Source organism: Gymnodraco acuticeps, unplaced genomic scaffold, assembly GCF_902827175.1.
Source record: "Gymnodraco acuticeps unplaced genomic scaffold, fGymAcu1.1, whole genome shotgun sequence".
NCBI lineage: Eukaryota > Metazoa > Chordata > Actinopteri > Perciformes > Bathydraconidae > Gymnodraco > Gymnodraco acuticeps.
In genome coordinates, this window is record NW_022991375.1 from 2,963,402 (window position 1) to 2,986,688 (window position 23,287).

The 23,287-nt window shown below is 41.6% G+C and overlaps 1 protein-coding gene across 1 annotated transcript in view; it reads right to left on the reverse strand.

Moving 5' to 3' along the window:
• The window catches only part of LOC117563051 (4-galactosyl-N-acetylglucosaminide 3-alpha-L-fucosyltransferase 9-like), a 53,791-nt gene extending 49,695 nt beyond the window's left edge, over positions 1-4,096 (reverse strand). The window contains exon 1 of the mRNA XM_034241188.1: positions 3,991-4,096. Within this exon, the coding sequence (XP_034097079.1) occupies positions 3,991-4,056 (66 nt within the window). The 5' untranslated portion in view covers positions 4,057-4,096. The remainder of the gene's footprint in view (positions 1-3,990) is intronic.
• Between the last annotated feature and the right edge of the window lie 19,191 nt (positions 4,097-23,287).

The window sequence follows — 23,287 nt, forward strand, 5'->3', positions numbered from 1 at the left end:
CCTTCTGCCAACGGTGTCGCAGTTTCTCGTCTCTCCCGTTGTTGTGCTTAGTGCATACGCATGGGTTAGAGTTTGCGTGGAGGACCGCACGTTTTCCCATCAAGTTAGTATTTTATAAATCGCAAACATTGCGTAGAAACTGGCGTACGCCATTTTTTGAGCGTATATCGCTTTATAAATGAGGCCCCTGACCTTTACCCCACCTACCTCTATTAAGCTTACCATTGATACAAATATGCTAAATTGGCTGTGAATGGAAAGGCTGTATGTTTCCTTCTTTGTTGTTTCAGGCATATGAAACCAGGTGAACTAGATAGAACATTCTGAACTTTTGACCTATACACACAAACACACATTCTAGATCAGGGGTGCCCAACCAGTCAATCGCGATCGACCGGGGAGATTCCCAGTCGATCGCGAGATGTGTCTAAAAATAGAACAACAATATTCTGTTTTATCGTTAATGTCCTGTAACATAATCTTCCTGTGCCAGAATAATGCACTTGAACCATAGACTGTATATATAAAGACTTGAACGCATCAAAGCTTTGTGATTGGCCGGCGTGACCCCATGTATCGGGGCATGAATGGTGGGCAGTGCACTAGTTTGCTCAGCGCTGACGTTGTCCATGTCAACAGGAGTGATAGTCCGCACACACACAAGACCGCAATTATGGCAGAAGCAAAAAACCCCAAAATATAATATATATTCACTCCGAGTGGGAGGATGATTATTTTTGTATCTATTCCAATTCAAAGTCCATCGGTCTCATCTGCAATGAGAGCGTGGCTTTATCGAAGAAGGGTAATTTAGGAGCGGCATTTCAAAACAGTGCACAAACGCTACGAGACAGAATCAGTGTTGCCAACTCCATAGTAAGGAAAGTAGCTATTGGCTGTCCGAAAAGTCGCCAGAAGTCGCTAAATGACGTCATCGCCTAATTTGCATATCATGTAATGGCGGCTGTATACAGGCAAAAAACGTTCCCAACCCTTCAAGGATCAAAACTTGAAACCACCGGAGTTAAATCCAGACGACAGTAGATCAGAAATGTCTTTGCCTTTTGAGTATTTTTTGGGGGTTTTAACATGACAGTTTGGCATAGAAATCCCCCTTACAATAAAGGCAGTATGCCCGTGTGTCATCTCCAATAAATGGCTTCAACCATCCTTTATACTCAGGGTTTGATTCCCACTCCTTTCTGTATTTTTGAGAATACAATTTAAACTGTGCCATGATGTTTAGCTTGTCACAGAGAGGCACACACACAGTGGACGAGGTGGTTGAGTGACTGAGGCTGTGTGAGGCAAAGGCAGTTATTTATTATAGTGTGAAAGTGAGTGAAGAAACATTTATATTCAACATTTAAATCCCGCTCAAAACCAGGACGGCTTGGCAGTTGGTGCATGCGCAATTCATTTGCAGTCTCGACGTGGGAGTGTGGTTGCCTCCTCTCTGCTCTGACTGCAGCAGCAGCTCTGCTGCGGCCAGGCAACTGTCAGTCTGAGCGCCTGTGAGTACTATGGGAGGGAGGCGGGGCTCACGGCAGCACCCGCGGCTCGTTAACTGCAGAACAATGTGAGTCTCCAAACACCAGAAAAGTCGCTAATAACACCATTATAAATCGCTAGATTAGTCGTTAGTCGCTTTTGACACAAATAAGTCGCCGGAGGGTTTGGAAATCCGCCAAATTTAACGAGAAAATCGCCAAGTTGGCAACACTGGACGGAATTCCCTCCTAATTCTGCCCTACGCTCCCAAAAGGGGAGGGGCCTGAAAGGACAGCTAAATAGATAGATAGATCTTTATTTGTCATTGTACAGGTACAACGAAATTACAATAGACTCAAGGTGTCAACACGCAACAACAAGACAATATAAAAACAGCAAGACAATATAAAAACAACAAGACAATATAAAAACAACAAGACACTATAAAAACAGCAGTCCATTTTCACCAGGCCCAACAACAAGAGCAAGGCATCTTATCGTGTCAGTCACGTTCTTGCGAAACACATGAAGTCTTTCAAAGACGGCGAAGTTGTGAAAGAAGCATTCCTGGAGGCTGCCGACGCGCTTTTGGGGGACAATAAAAATAACAGTAGCATTTCAACAGGGTTTTTATTTAATAAAAACTCAAGTTGGATACAGTTATTAATCAGCCGTAAATTTTAGTTTGTTTGAACTTTTTCATTATAATTATTGTACAAAATGGTATAATAATGCAAACATTAGAACCAGAGGGGCGTAAGTGACATTTTGGTCAAAAATGAGTTATATATATCAAATGAAAGCTCTCAATGAGCTCTTTCTACTGCCAAAAGGGTGCATGTGAATTCAAAACCAATCCAGAGTTATTCATCAAAAACTAAAAGACCTAACACAGAACACACTGAACTATTTGGGGCCAAAAGGACGTAAGTAAGTAAAAAAATAGAACAATATTTTTTTCAATGAAAGTCAAAATATTGTTCATTAAGTATATTGTCATCCACATGTTTATGAAGTTTTCATATTAAAGATTGAATTTAATAAACAAAGTCAGGATAAAGTATGGTCATTTTTTGTTTTGGCTCTCCTGTAAAGTTGGTCAAATGTCACTTACGCCCCTCTGGTTCTCACCCCTCTGTTTAAATTGATTATAGTCTATTATCAATTCAGGTTAAGAAACTAGTGTTGGTTGCATCCTATTTTAAAAGGCATTTCTTTTTATACTCTACTAAAATGCAACAAAAAAAGGGTTTGATTCTATTAATTTTGTCTTTTTTATTGCACTTTGGCAGCAGATTCCTGTGTAGCTTCAGATCTGAGTTGTCTTATTAGTAAGCCTAATGTATACTTTTGTAGCAACACTATTTTTATATAATGGCAAAGAAAGGGTTCAGTGTCTTTTCTTTTTTTCCTGTGTCATATGTGGCAGCACTGTTCAATGTTTCTTGAAAACATTACCCACTGTAGTTTGTGACGTGTGAATAAACTCCAACTCTGTATCAACAACACTTGTGTAACTTCAATTAAATACTTGTATGTGTAAATGATCTGCAGTATTTTATTAAGTATTCATCGTACAAAGGTCAGTTTTATACAAGTAGAAGTGTGTATTTACCTGGTAGTAGGCTGTCAGTAATGGCTATGCCTCTCTATTTGGACTGGTAGATCTCGGCAGACTGGCAACTTTAAAAGTAGCTCTCGGTTCAAAAAAGGTTGGGCACCCCTGTTCTAGATGGTGCTAGAAGGCGCTAGTGGTTTTTGACACCTTGACACCTTGAGAGCGGTTACATGAAGACAATGAAGCACAGGATGCAGGCTACCTACACATAGATTAAAATCAGCTTCCTGGTCCAGCGAATCGATGGACCAGGAAGTTGATAAGCTTGCAGCTGTTAGCTCTCCAGACTTCATTTATGAACAGAGACAAATAAGGGCATGCTCTTACAAAATGATGGATTTAAGATGATAACATAAGTACTGTTGTCCATAACATAGTGCTACAGGGTTGTTACATTACCAGTGCAAGTAAAATGTTTTCTACCTGAAGTAATATCAAGGATATCATTTGAAATGTGAATAAAGAATGGGGGAACCGGCAGCCCCTCCCACAAATGTGCTTTACAAGCCACCTTCATCTATACTAAAATCAGTTTGGGACAATTGTCAATTCAATAAGAACAATTAAGGGTTGTTAGTTGTGTCCCTATCAGTAATAAGGGACACAACTCCATTGTATAAAACACATACCAGACTAGTAACTCTAAATCCAGTTTTAACTGAGTGGGACAGGGCTTATCAAAACAATCAATGAGTTTGTTGTCTAAATAAATGTGACTAAAATAATCTATATGCAGAACACCATCTATTTAAATGCAATTCAACACAGATTTACAAGAAAAATAAGTGTTTTGTAATGCTTAGGGTTTTGAAATTCAACCTAAAATCGACATTTTAATTCAATTAAGATCATAGCTGCTGAATAAAACATTACCTTCTCACCTTTCCACATCGAGTCGGGGCTGGATGCCTCTTCCTGGATGTCAGCAGAGCAACTGTGGCTGGCATTTGAGGCTTCAACTCATAGTTGAATGCTGTCACATAGAAAACCCTGGGAGCCAAACAATATAAACAGTGTAAGCTCTGCAGTGCAGCCACCCTATTGGCCACCCCAAACACCACGGGGGCCCAAACTATTTTAGAACATTAAGAAAAAAAAGTTTAAATAACCTTTCATCAATCATCAATAATTAACATTAATATAACGTTATATTGATAATGTACTCACTGAATTTACAATTCATTTAACTTATTTCCTTCCAAAAGTTAATTATCCAAAGCCTCTGTGCACCCCCTTCTATTTACATGTAATGGTTTGGTCCCGCCTCCGCCTCCAAACCGCACTTTCTAGCAGAGAGTGAGAGCATGTGAGGAGCAGGGATGCTAGTACTTACGTGTGTTGTGTACCATGTCTCAACGACTAACAAAATCAAGCCTTCAAAAATAAAATAAAGGAGAGAAGCAAAGAGAGAGGGACTAAAGCAGGGGTCTTCAACTAAAATTCAACGAGGTCCAGTTAGAGAAAATCTCCCCATGCAAAGGTCCGGAACATCAAAATGTCTAACTTGCTTCATGAATTAGTGTGATATTGAAGTGACCTGTAGCTTTATCAACGTCTGCATGTAATCAACAACTGACTGCCAATCAAATAAATAAAGTACAATTCAAAAACAACAATATTTATTGTCAATTAACATTACTTAAATACTGTGGATATGTGTAATGTTCCTCTCGGGCTGCATTTACAAATACAATAGAGAAAATAAATAAAATAGCTTTTGAAAATATGTGCATCTTAAAAGTGCTTAATTTTAGATAGATAAAATAAAGTGTAGCAGCAGCTTGAGTTTCCCTTTTTCTTTGTTAACCGTTTCACATCATGACTTAACAGTTTCAGCCGATTATAGAACAATATCAGTGTTTACACATCATAACAATTGAACAGTTTTAAAGTTTCTCTTTCTTTCCCTCTTATATTGCAGTCCCTCACTCACTTTTTTAAAATTCAGTGTGATAATTGAGCTTGAGCTTGTCCTGCCAGGAGTTTGTAAATCTGGGCTGAAATAGTGTCAGGGCTATTCTCATACACATGCAGGTGCTCATTGGTTACAGTGATGCAAACACAGGTATGGTGAAAAAAGAGAGAACTATTCGAAGCAGAAAAAAAACAGCGTAATATACCATCTGACAAAGGCCTGTGCTATAATGCTTCAATTAACTGGCTATTCTTTATAATATACTCAGATCAATAGGAGACAGAGATGTTAAGTTAAAAATCAAGGGTTTTTATTATTATTTACAGCAGGGGTGGGGAACCTTTTTCCTTTCAATTTTTACAACATCCTCCGAGGGTCGTACAAATTATTGAACTCAACCTTTGCTTAAAAAAACTAAACTCACAGCCCATTCATTTGGCCTTTCTTTCATGCTGTGCAAAGAAAAAGCAACCAATCCAGATATCTCACCATGACTCACGTATGTGCACGGTGTGGCATGACCACCAAAACAGAAAGATATGGACACAAGATGTGTGCAAATGTATTTAGTATCCTATCCATGTGAACATGATTTAAGTGGGGGGGGGGGACCTAACCTCCTCTAGGGGGGTCCCGGGGCATGCTCCCCGGTATTTTTTTTAAATATTGAAGTTAAAAGCATCAATCTGGTACACTTTGAGAGCAACATTAAGAGATCTATGGATACATCTCTCAACACCAATATGAAACAGAACTGTAAGCATATTTTTCTTTTTGGATATTTTACAAATCACTCCCCTTTTAAACTCTATTCTTGTTATTGTTAACAACTTTTTTGTTACTGTCATATAGTATTTTATACCTGTTTTTCATTTAGTCTCATTAATAACTATAATGATCATATCAAGGTGTGCCTTAACCTCACTGAGCTGAGGTTATTTGAGCCTCTCAGGAGATAGCTCTCTTCCACCTGGTTGTAGAAAAGCTCTTTAAATTCGTTAGCATAGCTAGCTAACTAGATGCTAATAATAACAGATCGCCACTGTGCTTACAACTCAAGACACAACCACGCAAACACTGCGGCATGTGTACGGCTCCTTATGGGTATTGCAATATTGTAAGGACTGGAGCGGCGTTCCGGTGCTCAGCACTCCTTTCAGACGAGACACGTGAAGACACGTACCACGTGAAGACACGTACCACGTGAAGACACGTACCACGTGAAGACACGTACCACGTGAAGACACGTACCACGTGAAGACACGTACCACGTGAAGACACGTACCACGTGAAGACACGTTACGCTCGTGTTGTGTTCAAGGAACCTGTCCTTGGCCAGGAAAAACAGATACTCGCTTGTTTAATTATTTTTGCGGTCTAGATTTCTTCTTCTTTTTTGAAGTGAGAAGTTGTCCGTCAGTCGGACTGACGGACGGACTCCCTCCCCCAAAACGAAAACTTTTCGGTTCTCCACGAATTACGCAAGTCACCCAAATCAGCGTTAAAAAAGCGGGAGGCACCGAAAAATCCACTATTAATGTATTGATTATAGCTCCGGGTCCGTATAGGTCGGCGTCTGGGTCCGGATCCGGACCGCGGTCCGCCTGTTGCCGACCCCTGGACTAAAGGGTGACAGTATGTCACCCAGTTTTTCAAGAGAAAAGGTGGGTGTGGTCCATGAGTGGTGGAAAGTTTTCTGTTAGCTAACCGTAGTCCATTGTAAATAATAATTTGTATGTTGTTTTTTTTACTAAGCTGATATTTAGTACTGTTAATATCTATAAAGAAAATGCAGAGGTTTTTAATTTCACTGCTCTTTTAACTGACATTTAATAAATGCAGGTACATTTTTAGCAGCTATTCATATTAAATCAGTTGTCCCTCCCCCTGGTGACAGGACCAACAGATCCAATGTTTCCCCTACCATTGTCTTCGAGGGGCGCTGCGCCCCGCCAACGGAGCTCCGCGCGCCCCCCCCTGAAATTCAAGGTGTTTAAAAAATGTATATATATATTTTTTTTAATATATATATCAGGGTTTCCGGTTTTTTCTGTATATATATATATATATATACTGTATATATATTCTCTATATATATATATATATATATTCTGTATATATATATATATATATATATATATATATATTCTGTATATATATATATATTCTGTATAGGCCTATATATATATATATATCAGGGTTTCAGTTTTTTCTCGCCGGTCAAATGTCCGGACAGAATTTATTACTACAACGGTGCGGTAAAGAGAGCTGAGCCAGAAGGCAAAGCTCTCTGTCTACCGGGCCATTTTCGTTCCTACCCTCACCTATGGTCATGAAGGATGGGTCATGACCGAAAGAACGAGATCGCGGATACAAGCGGCCGAGATGGGTTTTCTCCGCAGGGTGGCTGGCATCTCCCTTAGGGATAATGTGAGAAGTTCAGTCATCAGGGAGGGACTCACGGAGCGTCCACACAGCAGCGTGCGTTGACGCTTGGAGGTGGGCGTATCTGAAGCTTGGGGATTTTTTGCGAGCAACACGACCAACAACCAATCACATGAATCTCCCGCCCCCGACATACAAAGCAATAGCAATGTTAAAACGAAGTAAACTGGATATAAAATCCCCAAACAGGCGAAAACCTACCAGTTTCACCCACTGTCTCTGCCTCCTCCCTCCATGCCTCGCAACTCCGGTTTGTATCCCGGTAGATGAACAGAGACTGATCATACAACACCGGGTGATTCACTACCGCTACAATGAATTTTCCCTCAATTTGTTTGAATATGAGGAAATGACCTGCGCAGTCTCTCCCAGCATACACGCGGTTTGATTGGCTAGCGATTGTACTGGCAGATTTGAATAAACGGGATTTCATTGGCTGACGCCTCCGTCGAGGCGTTAAAAGTTGAACATTGCTCAACTTTTGACGCCAGCTACGCCAGCAACGCTCCACGTCGCTTCCCAAAATGCAGTTCGGCTAAAAGTGACGTCACCCCATTCAAAGTGAATGGGCAGAAGCGTTGGAAGCTTCAACGCACGCCGCTGTGTGGACGAGCCGTCAGAGTTGAACCGCTCCTCCCTCGCGTCGAAGGGAGCCAGTTGAGGTGGTTCGGGCACCTAGTAAGGATGCCACCTGGGCGCCTCCCTAGGGAGGTGTTCCAGGCACGTCCAGCTAGGAAGAGACCAAGGGGTAGACCTAGGACCAGGTGGAGGGATTATATATCTTCGCTGGCCTGGGAGCGCCTTGGGATCCCCCAGTCAGAGCTGGTTGATGTGTGGCCAGGGAAAAGAAAGTTTGGGGCTCTCTGCTGGAACTGCTACCCCCGCGACCCGACCACGGATATGCGGGAGAAGATGGATGGATGGATAGATGGAAATTTGAAATTTACCGGTCATGTTTCAATAATAATAATAAGATTGTGTAGCAGAGTTTCCGTTAGCAGGTAATTACCGGACTAGGACCGGATATGCTGATGTTTAAAACTCAGTTAATGGGAGTAATTTTTATATTGCTTCAGTTTATTTTTTTTTTCATTTATTAATTTTTCAATAAATGATTCCACAAACAACAAACAACATAATTATTACATTCAAAGTAACTGCTTGTAGTAGATAAAGTACATTATTCAAAAGTTTAACTTAACTTTGAATAATAACACGGGAGAAACAGATCCTCTCTTTTCCTCTCTCCCTCCCTCTCTCTCTCTCCTGACAGCCTGTCAGTTTCTCATGCAGCGCGCTAAACAGTGGGCGGGGCTTCAGGTGATTATACAGCAGCTGATCTGATCTCTCTCTCGGGTCCGGTTACACTTCACTCGCGTTTATGTCCATATCGATCAGATCCAGCTCTCCTGATCGGCCTTTATAGAGGGCACAGATCAAACTATTAAGAGTGAATGTTACAGCCGCTGCCTTCCTGGTACTGTTAACACTGTTTGTGTGTGTATGTGTGTGTGTGTGTGTGTGTGTGTGTGTGTGTGTGTGTTTGTGTGTGTGTGTGTGTGTGTGTGTGTGTGTGTGTGTGTGTGTACATGAGCTGCGCAGTTCTATTTCGTATATGGCTTCGCCCTCTAAGGCTATCGCTATTGGGTTATCCCCCTGCGCCCCCGCGCAGCACTGAAACACTTGTAGTCCACGCCCACCCGCTAGGTGGGCCCCACCCTCGGGGCCTCCTTCCGGTATAAATAGGAAGGGGGCCCGGCACTCTGCTCCCTCTTTTCTTCAGCAACCAGCACAGTACTGAAGCACAGGAAAAATCGAGTCATGAGCAACAACTGTGTCCGTGATTGTCCCTCATGTAAGACGGGGTACATCATGAGCTATGACTTACACGCGATATGCGAATCCTGCCTGGGGCCAGAGCATGCGGACGCGGCTATCAGCCAGCAGGTCGCTTGTTCGCATTGTGCCCGTCTCCCGTCAGCCGACAGGAAGCGAAGAGCGGACGCTCTAGCTGCTGTGGCTGAGCAGGACGATTGGCCCGTCCAGAACAGGGACGACAGCCTGTCTCTGGAGCCGAGTGCGGGGCAGGAGTTGGACGACTCCTACCCCGACTCCCTCCATGGCTCGCCATGTGGCTCTATGACTTAAGTTTCAAAAGAGCCCTAAGGCCTACCTGCATAACTGTTAATTGAACTTAAAAGATATGCAGATGTTTGAAATTAAAACCATCAATATGAAAATCTTCAGCCAGGAAATAATCATAATCAAACCTTTTGTTTCAATCTGAGACAAAACAAGTTGCATAATAAACTCACAAAGTCAAGACGAAGCTCTCAGATATGATGGATGACTCAAGCATCATAGAAGAACTTCTAGCAGGTCAGGAAAACCTGTTTAACAGGAGATAATGGTAGCAGAGAATATAAAGAGACATTTATGAATTGCCAATTGTCATTTTATCACACATATAGTATGTTTCTTCACATAAACCTTTAAACATACACACATTGCATTCCTCTCACCACATGAAATAAGCTCAGGAACCCAAAAGTGGCCCAGTGAATGATGGAGGAGACAAAGCAGGTCCTCAAAAGGGGACAGAGGGAAAACAACTCCTTAGGCTCTCATATATAGGGTGGTCAACCTAAAAGAGACATGGAAACATTATTAAGTCTCTCATCATCACAAATCAAGTATGAATTCATATAACATTATAAGACACATGACATACTCAACAAATCATAGACTTCTCAGTAGCCAAAAAGTGGTGAAGTGGAGCAAATCCTTGAAAATGGACGGAGGGGGAACAACTCCTCAAGCTCTCACATGTCAAGTGGTCAACCTGAGAGGGAATTGGATACATTATTAAGTCTCTAATCATCACAAATTAAGTATGATTTCATAAAACATAAAAAATTATAAACTCACCATACTAGAGGAGACTCAACAGCCAAACGTTGGTGCAGTGAAGGCAGAGAGTGGAGGCAGAGAGAGAGCAAGTCCTCGAACATGGACGGAGGGGGAACAACTCCTCAAGCTCTCACATGTCAAGTGGTCAACCTGAGAGGGAATTGGATACATTATTAAGTCTGAAAAATAAATAAAATGTTTTCCTCTGTCCTGCACCTAGAGTTGAAAACTTTTGGGATGTGCGTTTCTTTCAAAACTTTTTTAAAATTATGAAGTATGAATTTATACAACATTAAAAAATACATGATAAACTTACCAAATTCTAACAGTGGTCCCAAATGAGAGAACAAGTCTACATATAGAACAGAGGGAGAACGACTCCTCAAATATATCAGAACAACCTGTAATGGAGAATAATTGATAATTTAGTGTACATGATCACACCATTAAGGATCAACACATAAGCACAATAAAACTTCTGAAAAGCATCATTAAAATGACAAATAATGAATTACTACATCCATAATGTGTGATGTGTGATAATAACAATAATATTAAATATTTCTCGCCTTATCAGTGGAGCAGCTTTTTAAGCAGCTCACTCTTCTCTGCAAGTCTGTGTATCACAGAGTCAGAGTCCAAGGCCATGAGGATGTCTTTCTCTGTGGCCATCAACATAAATGCCTCCAATTTCTCAGATGAGAGGGTGCTTCTGAGTCTGTTTTTAATAAACTTCAAAATTGAAAATGTGCGCTCACAAGCCACCTGTGTGAGGGATAATGTAAGCAGGTATTTATAAGCAAGGCCTAGGACAGGGTATGCATCTGTTAGCATGTTGAAACGGCGAAGTATCTGGTAGCAGCACAGAGGGCATTATTTGCAGGAGCAACAGCTTATGGGAGTTATCTCAACCTCTTCTGTGTTGTCCTCCTCACCACCTGATCCATCTTCTACTGTTCTTGCTTTGTACTCTGCCAATGGGGATGCCTTCAGCCTGTTCCACTGGAGTGCAAAGCTTTTCAACTCGGCCTGCATATTTTCCTTGGTTGCCCTGCTGTCAAATCCTTGCAAGCACTTGCTCCAGACATGCCAAGTCAGCATATAGATTGCCGTGTGTTAAAAAGCACCTATGAATGGCTTCAATTGCTGTGTCCATGATCCGGTTATGCACATTCACCTCATAGGATTTTTATGCATCATCCAGGATCTCATCCTGAGCCATCTCTCCAGGCAAGACTTTCTTCGTCCTCCTCCTCTTTTGTGGCAGTGTGGCCTCCACTTCAATGTCCGTGTCATCTCTCTCTTGGATTTCTGTGTTTGTCCAGTTGACAAATGTGTCTGCTGCTTTTTTTACAGATTCAAAATCTCTTCCCAAGCTTTTCAGCGTATCCTGTGTCGATGCCACCATTCTGTGAGCAGAGAGGATGTCCAATCCTGCTGTCTGAAAGTATTTAGACAATGGAAAGGTATGTTCAAATATGCGGAGGAAGATTTGAGCCGTCAAGATCGTCTCATACTTGAGCAATGACTCTGCATATCCTCTGGCCATGACACGGATACATGGTTTCACTGTTGCCTGTTTCTGTATAGCTGATAATGTCAACAGCACATCAACGTACAGACCATCTTCCGGTTTTCCAAAGGAGCCAAACACCTTCTTCAGGGCCTCATGCTTGGCCCACCAGCGTGTCTCGCCAATAGGAGCAAGGCATCTACGTCTCTTGTTTCGGCCTGACTCTTCCCACACATTCATCCTTTTATATGACTCTTTGATGAATACCGCAATGCCATTGAGGAGCGCAAACAGGGACCCACTCTCAATAACAATCTGGGTTGTGTTTGCAAGCACCAGATTTAGTACATGTGCGTAGCACCATACATGCACCTGGTTTGGAGATTGTGCAGACAACAGTGAGGAGAATCCTTTGTATTGGCCTTGCATGTTTGATGCCCCATCAGTCGCATTTCCAATGCACATGGTCTTGCTGAGGCCCATTTTGTCCAGAACTTCTGACAGCATGTTGACAAAGGCCTGTCCAGTGGATGAACTGCACTTCAGCACTGCAACAAGCCTCTCATGAACAACATCAGTAACATACCTCATAATTATAGAGCATTGATCCTGAGATGTGATGTCCTGCGTTGTGTCCAGCTGCACTGAAAACATTCCTGCTTTCTTGATATCACTGGAGATGTTTTCTTGAATCAGATGGTGAATTGCATCTATCACTGAGTTGACTGTGGTTTTGGAGAGTAAAGTTACAAGGGAGCCTCTGCCTCTCGTGCCACCAGACAAATGCTACTTTTTGCTGTTCTCAATGCAGCTGTCCAGGTGCTCTTTTAAACAGAAATCATACTTCCCCAGTAGAAGTATGAGTTCCAAGAAATTACCATGATCAACTGTGTGGTCTTCCAGAGTATATGCTGCCTCATTTTCTGACCTCCTGTATGCAAGCCCCCTCTTCCCAAGAACCTTGATGACATCTATGATGCGCTCCAAAACCTGCCGTCTCTTTCTGACCTGCTCTCTGCGCGCCGACATCTGACTGCCACCAAACACACTGCTGATATCAGCACTGGCGAATTTCAAGAGGTAAGCTTCAGCACAGTTTCTGTGTGCACTGCTTCTCTCATGCTCCTCTATGCGCTGGTGTATATGCCTCCAATCTGACATTCCACTGATGAACAGACTGCTATCAGTTCTCTTAACGAATGCCATGCAGATGAAACAATACAGCATGTGACGCTCTGGAAAGTATGTCAGCCACCTTCTACTGGTGTCGTCTCTGCTACAGAACACTTTCTGCACCACTGGATTGCTACTTTTTTGCTGAGGGTGGTAATTTAAAAATGACTGGAGATTTTTCTGATCAGGTTGTGAATAAAAATCTCTTATTTGACTGGCACACTCATAGCTCTCAACAGCTGTTTCCCTCTCAGGTGATCCTGTCTTTGGGCTGACCACTCCTCACTCTCTACAGCTGTTTCCCTCTCAGGTGATCCTGTCTTTGGGCTGATGCACTCCTCACTCTCTACAGCTGTTTCCCTCTCAAGTGATCCTGTCTTTGGGCTGACCACTCCTCACTCTCTACAGCTGTTTCTCTCTCAGGTGATCCTGTCTTTGGGCTGATGCACTCCTCACTCTCTACAGCTGTTTCCCTCTCAGGTGATCCTGTCTTTGGGCTGATGCACTCCTCACTCTCTACAGCCTTTTCCCTCTCAGGTGGTGCAGTCTTTGGGCTGCCTGAATTGGTCTGGCTCTCTCCCTGAACTGACCAGCTGGACTTGCCCTGAACCTGTCTGGGCTGGATATAGGGAAAGCATTTATCATTGGATGGGGAAATAACTCAAAACCACAGAATAATGTACAAGATAAAAGACACATTTACACAGAAATTAAAGTTACACACAAATTATGAAATAGTTATCACCTCAGTAAACAATAAATTAATTGAAAGATTACAATAAATTCTATGGCAAATATTGCAAATTAAACTAATTATTTCCTATAGGTTTACTACTTACAGCTCGTTGGTCCATGTGAACGTTTACTGTTGCTATGGCAACAAGAGACCGCTGACGTTAGCAGCTCTTAGCTAGCCTAGCTAAATCATCTGAACAATAATAACCCATAATATCACAATTCTGCATATTTAAACAAAATCAACCACAACTACCAACATTCACAGCCCTTCAACTCTGGACGACGCTGAAGTTGGCTTCCGATTCAGAGCATCCGATTCGGCAGTTAAGGGGAAAGTTAAGGGACATTTAATTTACAGCGCTGAGCGAACAATCCTCCGTGTTTGAACCTCTTAAATCGCTGCATAGCCGATTTATTTGGACTGGATTATCCCAGAGAGTCTAAAGATTCTTTATAACACAGTTTCAGATTGTTGAAACCTTTATTCTATTTGTAAAAATACAAACAAGGGAGATTTCAGTGCTTTTTTCGCATCCTGACCACATTAGACCAGGTCCTGATCTGAAACCACTAGACCTAGACTCATCAAATATGGACTGGATTATCTCAGAGAGTCTAAAGATTCTTTATAACACAGTTTCAGATTTGTGAAACCTTTATTCTATTTGTGAAAATACAAACACAGGTGGAAGGCTGAGGTTGCTGCAGCAGGCCAGGATCAGAATCAGAGAGTGAACCTCCCAGCTGGGCAAGCCTTTATGCCTTCTTGTATTTTCACTAGGGCTGTCAGTCGATTAAAATATTTAATCGCGATTAATCGCATGATTGTCCATAGTTAATCGCGATTAATCGCAAATTAATCGCACATTTTTTATCTGTTCGAAATGTACCTTAGAGCAGTGGTTCCCAAACTTTTTGTGCCCAAGGCACACCAAAGGACAAGTAAAAATCTCAAGGCACACCTATTGTGCAAAATAGCCCTTATAACACGTGTTATCACCCATATCATGTAAAATATCTGTAAATGTGCATAATTATTTACTAATGCCAAATAAAATGTGACAAAGACGAATATCACGAAATATTTCAGAAATTAATTTGAAACTTTATCAAATTATCAATCTATCAATCAATCAATGTTTATTTATATAGCCCAATATCACAAATGTTACATTTGTCTCAGTGGACTTTACAGTTTGTACAAAATATCAGTATGACAATACGACACCCTCTGTCCTTAGACCCTCACATCGTACAAGGAAAAACTTCCGGAGAAAACCCACAGTTTAAAGGGAAAAATGGGAGAAACCTCAGGGAGAGCAACAGAGGAGGGATCCCTCTCCCAGGACGGACAGACGTGCAATAGATGCCGTGTGTAAATTGAAAAGATAATACATTTGCAACATAGGTAGTCCAAATGTTTGGAAATGCATGTGTGTATAATAGGAAGATGAATCCACGAGGATATCCATCCAGGACCTATGATCCAGGACCACAGCCACGACTCGCGATCCAGGGCTCGCGATCCAGGACAGAGGAGCGCAGGATCATCCATGACTCCGGATCCCGGCGTATATAGACACCAAAAAGAAAGAAATTTGGGGAAGCTGGGTTAATCGGAACATGAGAGTACACAGGTATAGACAGAGAGAAGGAAGAAGTAAGATGTCCCCCGACAAACTAAGCCTATATCAGCAAAACTAGGGGCTGGATCTAATCAGCCCTAACTATAAGCTTTATCAAAAAGGAAGGTCTTAAGCGCACTCTTAAAAACGGATAGGGTGTCTGCCGCCCGAACACAAACTGGAAGCTGATTCCACAAATGTGGAGCTTGATAAGAAAAGGCTCTGGCTCCCATTGTACTTTTAGAGACTCTAGGAACAACCAACAACCCTGCATTCTTGGAACGCAATGCCCTAGTAGGACAGTAGGGTATAATGAGTTCTTTAAGGTAAGATGGCGCCTGCCCATTAAGGGCTTTGTAGGCGAGAAGAAGAATTTTAAATTATATCCTGTGTTCTATAGGGAGCCAGTGTAAGGCAGCCAGAACAGGAGTAATGTGGTCCCTTTTCCTAACTCTGGTTAGTACACGAGCCGCAGCATTTTGAATCAGCTGAAGCGACTTGACTGACTTCTTGGTACACCCTGATAATAAAGAGTTACAATAATCCAGCCTTGAAGTAACAAATGCATGGACTAGTTTCTCTGCATCGTTTTGAGGCAAGATATGCCTGATTTTTGCAATGTTACGTAGATGGAAGTAGGCGGTCCTTGAAATTGATTTTATGTGGGCGTTAAAGGATAAATCCTGATCAAATATAACACCAAGATTCCTTACAGTCTCACTGGAGGCCAAATTAATGCCATCCATAGTTAGTATATCCTTAGATAATTTGTTTCGTAGATTCTTCGGGCCAAGTACAATAACTTCAGTTTTGGTCGTGTTTAACATCAAAAAGTTTAAGGTCATCCACGTTTTTAAGTCCTTAAGGCAGTCTTGAATTGTATTTAGATGATTAATTTCATCAGGCTTGATTGATAAATATAGTTGAGTATCATCCGCATAACAATGAAAGTTTACAGAATGATTCCTTATAATATTGCCTAACGGAAGCATATATAATGTGAACAAAATAGGTCCGAGCACTGAGCCCTGTGGCACTCCATGGCTAACTTTGGTTTGCGTGGAAGATTCATCATTGACACGTACAAACTGAGAGCGTTCAGATAGATAGGACCTAAACCAGTCTAAAGCAGTTCCCTGTATGCCAACTAAGTGCTCTAGTCTTTGCAATAAGATATCATGGTCGATAGTATCAAATGCAGCACTGAGATCGAGCAAAACAAGAATAGAGACACGTCCCTTGTCAGAGGCTATTAGAATGTCATTTGTGACTTTAACCAGAGCTGTCTCTGTGCTATGATGTGTTCTAAAGCCAGACTGAAAAGCTTCAAATAAATCATTGTTTTTTAAGTAATCACACAATTGTTTTGCGACCGCTTTCTCAAGAATTTTGAGAGGAACGGAAGATTAGAAATAGGTCTATAGTTGGCTAAAACCTCTGGATCGAGGTTGTGCTTTTTAAGAAGCGGTTTTATCACTGCTACTTTGAATGATTGTGGAACATAGCCTGATAATAAAGACATATTCATAATATTTAATAAATAAGTGCTAATTAATGGAAAAACTTCCTTCAACAGCTTAGTTGGATTTGGGTCTAACATGCACGTTGATGGTTTAGAAGAGAGAATCATTGAATTTAATTGTTCAAGGTTTATGGCTGAAAAGCATTCTAGTTTACTATCTAGTGTAATATTAGAACTTACGTTTCCGAGAGCTGTTGATAACACTATACTGGTCAAAGGCAAGAGGTCATTAATTTTGTTTCTAAGAGTAACAATTTTATCGTTAAAAAAGCACATAAAATCATTACTACTGAGTGCTATGGGAATAGAAGGCTCAATCGAGCTGTGGCTTTCTGTCAGCCTGGCTACAGTGCTGAAAAGAAATCTTGCATTATTCTTATTCTCATCTATTAATGAAGAGTAGTAAGCTGCTCTCGCTTTACGCAATGCTTTCTTATATTCATTGAGAGTAATATGCCAAATTAAACGAGATTCTTCAAGTTTAGTAGAACGCCATATCCTTTCAAGTTGTCTCGACTTTTGCTTTATTTTGCGGGTTTCGGCATTATGCCATGGAGCTAGTCTATGTTGTTTTATTTTCTTCTTTTTCAAAGGAGCAACAGAGTCTAATTTTATTCGCAGCGCATCTGTAGCACTATCAACAACATGATCAATTTGGGGTGGTGTACATTTTGTATAAGTTTCCTCCCTTACATGCAGACATGCTATCGAGTATTGGTGGAATCTCTTCCTTAAATTTGGCTATAGCACTAACAGATAGGTTTCTGCTGCAGGAGCTTTTGACTAATGCTTTGTAGTCTCGTAACAGTACTTCAAAAGTTACTAAGAAATGGTCGGATAAAGCAGGATTATGCGGTTCGACTAATAGTTGCTCAATTTCAATACCATAAGTCAGAACAAGGTCGAGAGTGTGATTATAGCAGTGGGTTGGTTTATTTACACTCTGACAAAAACCAACAGAATCTAATATAGAGTTAAATGCAACAGTAAGGCTATTTTTATCATCGTCAACATGAATATTAAAGTCACCTACGATAATTACTTTATCTGTTTTAAGAACCAAAGTTGATAAAAACTCAGAGAATTCAGATAAGAATTCTGAATAAGGACCTGGTGCACGGTACACTGTAACAAATAAGATTGGCTGCAAAGTTTTCCAGGTCGGATGCGTAAGACTAAAAACGAGACTTTCAAAGGAGGTATAATTTAATTTTGGTTTAGTATTGATAAGTAAACTTGAGTCAAAGATGGCTGCAACTCCACCTCCTCGGCCCGTGCCTCGGGCAATATGAGTATTGATATGGCTGGGTGGAGTGGCCTCATTTATGCTGACATATTCTTCATGTCTCAACCAAGTTTCAGTGAGACAGCATATATCAATATTATAATCTGATATTAAATCATTTACCAATATTGCTTTAGATGCTAGAGATCTTATGTTTAAGAGACCACATTTAATATTCCTGTTTTGTTGCACTGTAGTAGTTGTTACATTTACTTTGATTAGGTTATTATGTATGACACCTCTATTAGGTTTTACCTTAACTTGTCCTTGGGCAGACACACACACCGCTAATATTGGGTATTTTATTGGGTTCGGGATTCCTATGGATGACTGCCTAGGAGAGAGCGCAGAGAAGCGTGTAAGACTGCGACTCCGCCTCCTGGTCTCAACTCCAGTTTGTCATGGATTAAGTCCACAAAGCCCTGAAATGTTTGCCGAAATGAGATCGGCACCTTCCAAAGTAGGATGAATGCCGTCTCTCTTAATCAGACCAGGTTTTCCCCAGAAGGCTGTCCAATTATTTACGAAGCCCACATTGTTTGCTGGGCACCACCAAGACAACCAGCGCTGAAATGATGACATGCGGCTATACATGTCATCATTGATCAGATTGGGGAGGGGACCAGAGAAGATTACGGTGTCCGACATTGTTTTAGCATAACTACACACCGACTCCACATTAAGTTTGGTGCATTCTGATCGGCGTATACGAACATCATTACCACCGACGTGAATAACAATCCTACTGTATTTACGTTTATTTTTAGCCAGCAGTTTAAGATGCGCCTCAACGTCGCCCGCTCTGGCCCCCGGAATGCATGTGACTGTGGAGGCTTCGGTCTCTAATTTCACGTGTCTCATAATAGAGCTACCAATAACCAGAGTTGGCTTCTCAGCGGGTGTCTCGCTGAGTGGGGAATATCTGTTAGATACGTGAACGGGTTGGTGGGGACCTGCGGGTTTCGCGTTATGCCCCTTCTGAACAGTCACCCAGTCTCCCTGCTGCTCGGGAGTTGCCGGGGGACGGCTAATAGGAGCTACCTTTTGCCGGTCCGCACCGGCTAACATGGGCTTTACTGTAGCTGAGTTTCTTTCTAAGATGCGGAGCCGGGCTTCTATGGCTATGATTCCCGCCTCCAACCTAACAACTATACTACATTTAACACATGTACCGGTACCAGTAAAGGAGGTAGGGAAGTAACCAAACATGAGACAGTTAGAGCAGGAAATAGCACCCGAGAGTGGGGAAAGAGCCATGGCTAGCTATCAAGCTAAAGTAGCTACCGTTAGCAAACCCGAAAAGAGTGTAGGCAACTGTGGAGTTACAGTCGCTAAGAGAAGGAGAGTTGTGAGAGCTTAAGTTATAGTAACGTGTGATTACAACGTCAGGCAGTTGTCGTGATCAAGAGTTTTAAAACGATCGATTAAGTTAAGATAATAAGCTATCAGCAACAGAACGGGCACACGGGATACTCGGAGATGACAACAACCGGAAGTTACAACATGCTTACCGCAATAGTGGTCAATAATTAGGCTTCATCAAAGCTGCAACACACTCATTTAAACCAGACAGGTCACAACATTAAAAATGAGGCAAAGGAAATTCAGCAGAAATTCAGCACAGAGAACTGTCAATTGAATTGTCAAAAAGAATTGTCAAAGAAGCTGCATTGTCCATGGTCCTGAACTACAAATTATAAATTATAAATGTATTACTTTAAAAAAAGTAATATATTACACTACTTCGTTACTATCTACATAAAGTAACTCGTTACTTTACTCGCCGAGCACGTACGAACTGCGCATGCGTGAGTGGCAATAACTTTCCTTACCAGCAGGCAGCGGTAGTGTGTATTTGTCATTCAAAACAGGCAACAACCGGAAGACAGAGAAGAAGAACAGACTATGTGATATAAACAAACAACAAATAGCGTGTGCGGTAGCTTCACCTTAGCATGTGTTCTTTGCAGGTGTTTGACGTGGTGTTTACAGCAGTGGATAACAGCTTCTGGCCTGGACACAGTAGTTTGCACCTCACCGTCACATTCCTGTCTATTCTTCGGACAAACTCAAAGTAATGGGCATACCTCGGCTCCACCCCTCTAAAGTAATCGCTGACTCTGCCATGTTTATGCAGCACTGCACGTGGAGATGTGGATGCGCAAGTCGCGCAGAATACGTACATATAAACCTACAAAGTACTGATAGTAAATTAAAAAATAATTATTTTTGTGTAGTTGTATATTGCAATAATAACGTATGGTTGTCACAAAATCCCACGGCACACCCGGACTTGCCTCACGGCACACCAGTGTGCCACGGCACACCGTTTGGGAACCACTGCCTTAGAGGAATATTTTTCAAGTTTTTAATACTCTTATCAACATATGAGTGGACAAATATGCTTTATGCTAATGTATATTATAATTTGAACAATGACAAATATTCTCATGAATATTAAACACAACAACCTCTGAACATTACAAATATTCGCCTCAATTCAACCTGGAACCTCTCTCATACAATAATACAATACAAATGGTGTGTGTGTGTGTGTGTGTGTGTGTGTGTGTGTGTGTGTGTGTGTGTGTGTGTGTGTGTGTGTGTGTGTGTGTGTGTGTGTGTGTGTGTGTGTGTGTTGGATCGTTGGAGCTATGTGCAACTCAAGGCATATGCTCGAACGGGAGCTGCCTGGACGCTGCAATCATGTTGCGCACTATCCGTGCTGAGTGTGCTGACTTTTCGTACAATGTCCCACTGTCTGGCTTCCTGCATAAAGTCAAGTGCTCGGCGCAGTTGTGGCGAAATGTCGCTCCTCTGTTTTCATTTAAACAGCTCCATATCCGTTAGCGCAGCTAGCTAGCACCAGATGCTAACAACAACAATGCAGGTAAGGTCTCTCTCTTGCTCGCTCGGGCCACACATACACACACCCTCCCGGTCCTCCCAATAGCCAGTCGGTGCCTGCCGGTGAGCGTGGAAGTGTGGTCTGCCACAAGCGGGCGGCAGGAGCGGGGCTGTCAGCATCAGCTTGTAGATGGTATTTTAAACTCGATGCGCTCTGAAACTACGGGGCGGCCGAGGACAAAAAATACACATGCGTTAATCGCGTTAAAATAATTAGTGGCGTTAATTTTTTTTTAACTTGACAGCCCTAATTTTCACAAATAGAATAAAGGTTTCACAAATCTGAAACTGGGTTATAAAGAATCTTTAGACTCTCTGGGATAATCCAGTCCAGATTTGATGAGTCTAGGTCTAGTGGTTTCAGATCAGGACCTGGTCTAATGTGGTCTACATGTAAAAAAAAAAGCACTGAAATCTCCCTTGTTTGTATTTTCACAAATAGAATAAAGGTTTCAACAATCTGAAACGGTGTTATAAAGAATCTTTAGACTCTCTGGGATAATCCAGTCCAAATAAATCGGCTATGCAGCGATTTAAGAGGTTCAAACACGGAGGATTGTTCGCTCAGCGCTGTAAATTAAATGTCCCTTAACTTTCCCCTTAACTGCCGAATCGGATGCTCTGAATCGAAGCCAACTTCAGCGTCGTCAACTCTGGGCTAATATGTTGTCACAAGCATGGCCGTATCTACCATTGAGGTCACCGAGGTCCGGACCTCGGTAATATTTCCCGAGCTGTGTATAACAAAACTTGTGAAATAATTGCACTAAACGGGGTTCGTTGAAGTACTTCCATTTACTGCCCATGGGGGCGCTGCATAACTACGTAGCCTCGGTTAAAGCAAACAGAAGAAGACGACATGTATCAACAAACCACCGCAGACCGGACTTGAACCGGAGCAGCAGAGGAGTGATGAGGTATCTAGAGATCTGAGTCCAGCGGGCTGCTTGTGTTTCTGCTCATCAGGACATCATATGACCAGCAGATCCTGTGTGAACGCTCTACGTTAGTCAGTGGACATCCGACAACATGCACACTAACTTATATTGCAGCTATAGGCTATACTTTGGTTTAAATAGTGTGAATAAACTAGCTAGAGAGCTAAAGTTAATTACGTTCATCCAATGTCAGAAGGATTACCTTTTAACAAACGTTGTAATGCTTTTCTTTCATTTCAATTTGAGTAAAACATTGAAGATATAACATTGTATTGTTTTCTTTTTACACTGACTCAGATATAATGAAAAGACTACGTCAGTCGAAGCTCAGCTTTGGTAAGAGAGAGAGAGAGAGAGAGAGAGAGAGAGAGAGAGAGAGAGAGAGAGAGAGAGAGAGAGAGAGAGAGAGAGAGAGAGAGAGATAGAGAGAGAGAGAGGAGAGAGAGAGAGAGAGAGAGAGAGAGAGAGGAGAGAGAGAGGAGAGAGAGAGAGAGGAGAGAGAAAAAGTGATGGAAGTCAGGGAGGAACTGGAGTCACACAAAATAATGTAGGCTTAATAAGCCCATCTATTTATGTATCTATCTATTTATCTATCTATGTATCTATAACAATAGTCTTCATTTACAATAGGCATAATTTTAAAACATACATCTATTGCAGTTATGATGTCATAATAACATACAATTGTATAAAACACAATTTGCTTACATCTTTGTTCTCTTTTGAGAATCAAACAAAACAGATTTAAATTAAAAAAAAGAATGCAAACAAACGAGTGAAATGAACTAAATTGCTGAATTGCTTTTAATTCATTGGCAGGAGCGACAAGTGAGGAAGAGCAAAAAGTGAACAACGAGGGAGAGGTTGAACAAAGAGAAAGAGTAGAGGAGAGAGAGACTAAAGAAGATGGAAGAGAGGGTGCAGGTTATGGAAAGGGGAGAGACATGGAAAATGAATGTTGACAATGTTTTGTGATCATTTTAGCTCTTCTGCATGTCCAGATCATTAATAGTAACAATCAACTGATTCTTATGTATTACACTTTCAAAAATAATTGATGCTAACATTGTCAGCCCACTGACATGGTTTGAAATCGATATATTATCCAATTTGGGACCCCCCATAGGACTTCAAAAGCACCTAACTAGATCATGAAAATCCCCCAAATCCCGGGGGGTATCCCCCGAACCCCCCTAGCATGTTTGGA